The following is a 7,949-nucleotide window of genomic DNA, read 5'->3' as shown; positions in this document are numbered from 1 at the left end:
CAAAGCTGATTCTTTATATTTCTCAACACACATTCGTTCTGGGATAATCATCCCAAATAACTTGTTGAAAATTATTTCAAGTGTGTATGTGCATTCGATTGATAACAATAAGTATACAGACGAACATATATTGAGCAAACATACAGAACAGAGTGCAAGCATACAAACACATACATATGTTGACAAAATGGCTAGGTTATCCTGTCATTCTTACTAAAGAATGCCCTACCTTGTAGATACATTTTTGTAGAACTTGTGGATTTTTTTCTCCATCAAGATTTCAACTATCAGGAATCGACTAACATGTGAAGCTTCCTCTTTGGACAAGGCTGCTACTCCTTTACCCCCCCCCCCCCCCCCCCCCCCCCCCCAATTCTATTTCGGAGTTGAGGATATCCATGGTTTCACTTTCAAGGTCGGTCTCATGAAGCCTGGGCCCAGGGTCTGGCCCTTTATGGCACTCCCTAAATGTTTGAAATGTTGGCTTCTGTGAATTTGACAGATGAAATAACCTTTTGTTTATGCACAGTCCCAAAGTGTCTTGGGGGAAATTTGTCTGTACTGAGTCTAAATTTTCAGAAACCTTCAACATGCGAACTTTTCACCAATTTTCAAGGTAAACACAGATGCATAATTTTGATTTAAAACTCACCACAGTTATAAAATAATCATGAAGATTTGCAACTATTTTTTTTATTGGAGTGACTGTTTCATTAAAAATAACCAAGGCAATTCTAGAACTGGGAGTCTAAAGTTGCATGTACTATACATATGTATGTTTTGAGAAAATTGGCACTTGCGTAATTGCAGTATGCAATATTTTATAAAGCAGCGCATGAGTAAAAGGGGGCAGAGCATGGGAGGGGCATGGGTGTGTCTTCAACATACACACATAAATTATGCCTTATACTCATTGTATGGTACACTTATGTCTGCCAATTTAATCCTGTCATTGACCTGGCATGAATGGTTGTGCACGGTTCCTAACTTCGAAAATGGTATCAGTATTTCATCTTAACCAATTATCCTGAGTTTATCTTTACTGCTTGTCTATGTAAATACTGAGGAGCTGGACTGGATGCCAAGAGAGATGTCTCAGCTCAGTTTTCAGTTCTCTATCTCCAACTGTAGGTTGATGGACACAACTATCCCACAGGTTCTGGAACAGTGGGAAGGCTAATGGAAAGAAAACTATCTGTTAAGACCTAATTTCTCCATTGTTCTTCACACTGTCAAGTAAAATATTTATCATAAAAGAATACACATAAACAGCAAAATATTTTATAGTATCTATAATAAATGCAAAGAAATCAATACAAACAAAACTTGCTTAGCAAACTGTACATACATAAATATCTTCCTTTTTTGATTTTTGTATTACTTAAAGTCCAATATTTGTTTTCATAAAACCAACCATGATCTCATTTCTTACATCCAGTTTTTTTGACCTTAAAAAAGTGCTTTTCAGATTTACAGCATATGCAACAAAAGCAAAGGGTAACATTTCATGCCCCCCCAAAAAAACCTCAAAAGCAATGGGGAAAGTAAAAAAATAATTACCATATAAGCTCTTTAAAGTTTTATATTACAAGCTTCTAAAATATCATTAGTAATGTTCTGTAGGTTGTTCTAAAATACTGATAGTGAACTCCACAAGATGTAGGTAACAGCTTATTAGAGTGGCATGTGGGAAATCTACTCCAACAGTATAGTGTCACTGGCTATGCATAGTACAGGATCGATCTTGATTTCAAGTGGTTAAAAAGGATTCAAATGGTTGGGTTGAGAAAAGGGGAATACTTGATTATTTCATTGCATTGTCACTGATTAAGTTTACAATTTATTTTTTCAGGCATAATGTTAAATAAATTTTTGATATTGATACATTACGCTACAGGATCTTACCCTAGAAGTGCCAGTGCAGTGAAGCGGGCACTCAGTTACAAAAAAAAGCAAGCTGGAATAGTCAGTGCCTTAATCCATTTTTCAATGCCCCATGGTCGTTCCATTCTTTCATACGGGAGGAGGGCCATTAGTATATCTAAGCATGGGGTGAAAGGAACGGGCAAAATTATTGGTCAGTGTGCAGCTGTAGTCATCCTCAGTCATGGGTACGAGACAGGCGAGACCAATCAAGAGCAGCAGCAGGAGCTGAAGTGGTAAAGCAGCTCTGAGAACTCGGAGAAAGAAGGACTGGTGATGCTGCACCTCAGAATGGGAGGAACCTAAGCCACTTCCTTTGGACCTGGGAAAAACAAACCGGTAGAGCATAATACATTAAGGGTTTTTTTTTAAAGACTTTGTTTCTGGCTCCACTACATTTCCAGAAATAACACTATAAAATAAAATGCCTATCATGTATCATACTTAAAGCTGTTAATAAGTAGCTATATTGTGTAGTGCCCTTTTCTCAACACTGTCAAAGGCAAGTTGAGAATTGTGCTAGATATTTTGTTTGCTACAATTATAAAAAGAATAGGAGATAGGCCAAGCTGAGTAGTTGCTGTGACAGGCATTAACTGCAAGCAGCTCCATATAACACCAACAGGAAGAGAGAAATGCTGTTAAGGATCATGAGGAAGTACATACTAAATTCTGTGGTTTTTATCATAAAATTAGCTTGGTAATATTAATGATTATCAGTATGCTGGCCTGCTTGAAAATAAAGCAACAGCATGCGACCGTCACTGGTAAAACATGACTACAGTCACCAGAAACAAAAAAATGAAGTTTTAATGAATTCTATTAGAGCAAATAATGTGTAATATAACCATCCAGACCCCATCCTCTTGGATCTGTGACTTTAGTCATGTTTAAGGGCAGTGCTGACTCAAAAGTGCTCACGAGAGATGGCTATAAATTCAAATTTGAAAAAGAAATCATTTGTTGACCTGAAAAGTCATACTGAGACAAACGCTTGGTTTTCAACTGGCACAGGAAAACAAGTGGAGAGGAGTGGTCTATGTACTAAACTGCATTATTTTTGATTGCAATGTTAACAAGTCTATTAAAACCCCTTTTTTAACCAATCTGCTATAAAAAAGATAATAGTATTCAAAGTGTATTCACGCAAAAATGGCTGTGCTAAAGTGAGTGTGGTCATTTTTGCATGGTCACACTGTGCATCTGAGGACCTGGCACTGCAACCGTGTGCCCTAAATGACCACTGGAGGGATTAAGGCATAACCTCCCTTACTCCCTCAGTGGTCACTCCCCAGCTCCCTAACACGTGACAGTACATACCAGGCTCTATAACAGCTTTTGATATGATGGCCATTCCTATTAGAACAGCAAGCAGGTCTCAGGAGTAGCCTAGTGGTCAGTGCAGTGGACTGTTGAGAAGGGGACCCAGGCCCATATCCCACTCTAACTGGTATACTTATGGTGGAAAGTGCAAGTTCTCAACAAAAAAAAAAAACACTAAATACCTACATGTAGGTAACACCTGCAAGCTTGAGAGCTATTGGTGTACAGTGAGGTACAGTAGGCATTTGTTCTGCTCCTGGAGGGCTCACCATACAATAAAAGGGGATTAAGGTGAGAGATGAACCTGGGACCTTTTATGTGAAGTCCACTGCAGTGCCCCCTAGGCTACTCCACTGCTCTGCTGGGATGTCTGTGTGGCCAGTCTACTAAGAATCATGTCCACAGACATCACAATGGCTGGTTTGGGGGCTTTTTTTCTCTGGGATGTTTTATTTTCCAAAATGGTCCCAAAAGCAAAATGCACTAAGTAGAAAACGTCTAGAAAAATGTGATTTTCGAACCAAAAAGACAGATGTTTTTCAGGTTCGAAAATGGCTATGTTCAGTACTCAATTTTTGGACATTTTTAGCGAAATGTCTTAAATTGTACTTAGATGTTTTACTGAAAATGTCCCTCTATATATTACAACTTCTCTTCCACAGAGTACTTTGTGAATATATTTTGCACTGAATCAGTAACCTTACCAACCCTAAACACTGCACGTTAACCATCTGCCATCTTGGTACAAGTATCAATTGTTAGCACACAGGTTACATATATACTTGTCCAAGGTAGTAAAGTTTACCTTATTAAATGGACATTTTGAAAGGATTCAGTCACACAGTTCAGTAAAAACATGGTGGTTTAGCTAAGCAGCAAAGATGTTAGAAAATGGCATCTTAAATGTGTATTTTTTTCCTTTAATTGTTTTTCTATACCAATATTCTATCACTTGGTAGAAGAGAAACTACATTCACAAATATGTGCAATATTTTAATTCCCCCTCACCCACCCAACATTCGGGCATCATTCCTATTATTCCAGATTTTGGTCATTACAAGCTTCTGTTTATTAATAACAAACTGTTTCTGACCCATATATTTTATCACACACTCAACAGCTATACATTATGGGGCCCATTAACACCTAACCACTGCAGCAAATATATGGCTTACCATGGGGCGTGCTGGTAATTTTTTTAACACTGGGGACGGGGAGTGAGTGTGTTCTGCGCTACCTGGTTAGCATGTGGGCATTGCCACATGTTAACAGATTAGCGCAGGTTTAGCGAGCGAGTTCCTAACACCTACAAAATAGGTGGAAGTAAGGGCTCATGCGCTAATGGCCACACACTAAAACCTGCAAGCCCATTAATACAAAAAATAAGAATTTTGGCCGCCCAATGGTACAGGTGACCTTAGCGTATGAGAATGACCAACCAATTCCTCAGAGGATAAATGTTCTCCAGTGGTGTTCAAGGGCACAGATGGTAGCTTGGAAAGAGTTATTTTGACTGTATTAAATGTATACAGGGGAAGTACCAGATGTATTGAAGGTTGCCACTGTTAGACCTCTTTTGAAGAAAGCTTCGTTAGATCCATCTGTTTTGAATCATTTTTGACCTGTGTCTTCTTTGCATATGATGGCACAAATTTTGGAAAAAAGTAGTTTTAAAAAAGCTGTAAAGTCATATGGAAACTGCAAAGATCTTGGATCCTTATCAGTATGGATTCTGTAGGGTCCTACTGACTCAGATGAAAGGCCAAAGGAAGGACATTTCATTAAAAAGGTGCTAAAATATAAAAAGCATTTCTCCTGGTAGATTCCCAATATGCTATCGAAGGGATGGCCATTCAAAGATCTTAATAATCCAGTTGAAATGTAAGAGATTATCATAGAAGCTAAATAATCCTGGTTTCCAGTAATAAGTGTTTCGTGAGTTAATATAAGAACCTTGAATTACACTTGATACTCAGCAGGTAAACAATGTAGCTTCATAAGCAATGGAGTAGTACGGTCTCTTTCTTTAGCATAGCATAATAACCTCGCTACCATATTTTGAAGTGTCCGAAGATGCTTCATTTCAGTCTTAGCAATTCCCATGTTCACTATATTACAGTGGCCCAAAAAAGATAAAAGGATGAAACTACGTAAAAAGCACTGAAAAATCAGAATAACTCCGCATTGATCTTAACTTGCAGGGAGCCGCTATTCTGACAGGGCCTGCATAAGACAGTTAAGCAGGCCCTATGGCTGGGATCTGCATAGGCTCCGGTGGACATCTTCCTCACATTTAGCCCCCAATCTAGCCGGTGACGATTAGTGTCTAAAAAACAAACCAACCGCTGACCACTGTCAGCTGAATGGGGGGGGGGGGGGGTGGGGGTGAGACAGATTTTATTTTGGAGTGGAGGAGTGGCCTAGTGGTTAGGGTGGTGGACTTTGGTCCTGGGGAACTGAGGAACTGAGTTCGATTCCTGACACAGGCAGCTCCTTGTGACTCTGGGCAAGTCACTTAACCCTCCATTGCCTGCCGCATTGAGCCTGCCATGAGTGGGAAAGTGTGGGGTACAAATGTAACAAAAATAAATAAATAAAAAATCTTATCCCAGTTTTTCAACTAGCTAAGCATGATTGTTCATGAAACAATTGAAGCAAAAATCTATTTCAGCGCTTGGAATGGTTGCTTGCGATTGCCAATAAACATGCAAACGCCAGACAGATGGAGAATTGAAACGTTTTGACTTGGATCTGTAGAGATCATACCTTTTTGTGACCCCTCTCCCCGATTGTATCTTATCTGGCCTCACAGCATTGTCCACTTTGTTTTGCTAGTTCCATATAAACATGCCTCATAAATGGTGCAATATCTACTTCTATCTGTACCCGTGCCAATAATCAGCAATCCTTTTCTTCTCCCTTTCTCAATGAATACTGAATCAATTTGTTTGGCCTTTCTCTATGTTCCTTGTCTCCACTGTACATACGTCCGTATCTCCTCAATCTTACAATTCCAACTCTAACTTTCCTTCTTTCACTAACATACAGTCTATTTTTTTCTTTGAGAGCCTGGAAATCAAGGAAAATAGGCCTTAGAGGATGTAGTTTGACTCTAAACATCAAACTTTTTCCACGAATAGAGTGGGTCCCCTTAAAGGGTATAAATGTGTGTTTATTTATTTGGTGGGGGGGGGGGGGGGGGGGGAGAGAAAACACTTAACCCCTGAACAGCTACAAAGAAGCATAAAAAGGCTGCAAGTGCTCAGAATCCACCAGGAATCACACCGACAACTACTTTTACATAGTAACATAGTAGATGACAGCAGAAAAAGACCTATATGGTCCATCTAGTCTACCCAAGATGTTAAACTATTCTGCCAGTAAAGCTTCTAATAATGTTTCTGTACTATATTGTTTACTAAAACAAGATTGTGTAAAAAGAACAAACGATTCCAAATATGATTGTAATTGATTTGTGACTAAACCTTCCATAATTTTAGTAAACAGTGGTAATGATGCAACTGGTTGATAATTTGTAACGTCATGTAAATCTGCTTTAGGATTTTAGGAATTGGGGTTAGAATTATATCTCCGCCATTTATAGGAAATTGTCCTTGAGAAAATATCCAAGATTTTATGGAATTTAAGAGAAGCTGAGGGGCTGGTTCTATTAAATATCGAGGGCAAGTGTCCAAAGAACAAAAGGACAAATTATGGGCCCTGTTTACTAAGCAGCATTATAGGCGCATTAATGTTTTTAATGAACGTTAACCATGTACGTGCCTATAATATCCCTATAGGCGCCTACATGGTTAGTGCACACACTAAATGTAGGCGTGCTAAAAGCACTAACACTCCTTAGTAAAAAGAGACCTATATTTCTTAAAAGCCTTGGTTATCTCTTCTTCAGAACAAGGACAAAAATCAGTCCAGAATCTATCCACAGGGATTGCATCTAATCTAGATTCTGTTTGGGTGAGATTGTTAGTAAGTTCCTTTTCTAACTGCTCTTGTCCTTAATTTTTTCTCTTATATTCTGCTGAACTCTACAATTGTAGCGTTTTCTTCTATTTTCAATCTTTTCCGTCCTAAATTCTTAGTTCTTGGGAAACACTGTACCCTCTTTACTTAAAGAAATATATAATAGTTGTTTCTTGAAAACTCAGTCAGTGGGGGTATTTACAACATAGGGATAATGCACTGGCCATAATACCTTGGTGCAGTATAGGGATACGTTTTCACAGAAGAGCACAAGAAATCACTTTACACCATCTCAATCCAGGCCTTGAGACATCATCTGCCAATCGAGTTTTCAAGATATTGGCAATGAATAATGAATTTATCTATGGAAGCAGGGCATACAACACTCTTCCTCTAACTGTCCGCTTTCAATTTTCTTCCACAGAAAGAAGAAAACAAAACAGGGAGCCCCAGCATTAGACCGCTGCTTTCACCTCCTTGAATTTATGTCCCTTTTTTTTTGTTTTATTACATTCTTTTTTCCATAATGACTACAAATAATTGTTTTATTTGGGGGTTCTTTTTTTGTGACTGTAAAGAGCTTGAAGCTATAGAGACACAGAGGCCGATGTGTATGTTGAATTTCAAGGCAGAACATTTGATTTTTGTGATACATACAAAGCAAATAAAATGCGGAAATTGGTCATGGTAAATTTTCCATGATAACACTTTCTGTAGCTTTG

At 38.6% G+C, this 7,949-nt stretch overlaps 1 protein-coding gene across 1 annotated transcript in view; it reads right to left on the bottom strand.

The window, feature by feature from the left end:
- Window positions 1-1,241: 1,241 nt before the first annotated feature.
- The window catches only part of SYNE1 (spectrin repeat containing nuclear envelope protein 1), a 982,166-nt gene continuing 975,458 nt past the window's right edge, over window positions 1,242-7,949 (bottom strand). Inside the window, 1 exon segment of the mRNA XM_030198470.1 lies at window positions 1,242-2,245. Coding sequence (XP_030054330.1) covers window positions 2,014-2,245 — 232 coding nt within the window. The 3' untranslated portion in view covers window positions 1,242-2,013.

The sequence above is a fragment of the Microcaecilia unicolor genome, chromosome 3, assembly GCF_901765095.1.
Source record: "Microcaecilia unicolor chromosome 3, aMicUni1.1, whole genome shotgun sequence".
Taxonomy (NCBI): domain Eukaryota; kingdom Metazoa; phylum Chordata; class Amphibia; order Gymnophiona; family Siphonopidae; genus Microcaecilia; species Microcaecilia unicolor.
The sequence above is the reverse complement of the archived record's forward strand: the minus strand, read 5'-3'. Positions and strand labels throughout refer to the sequence as shown.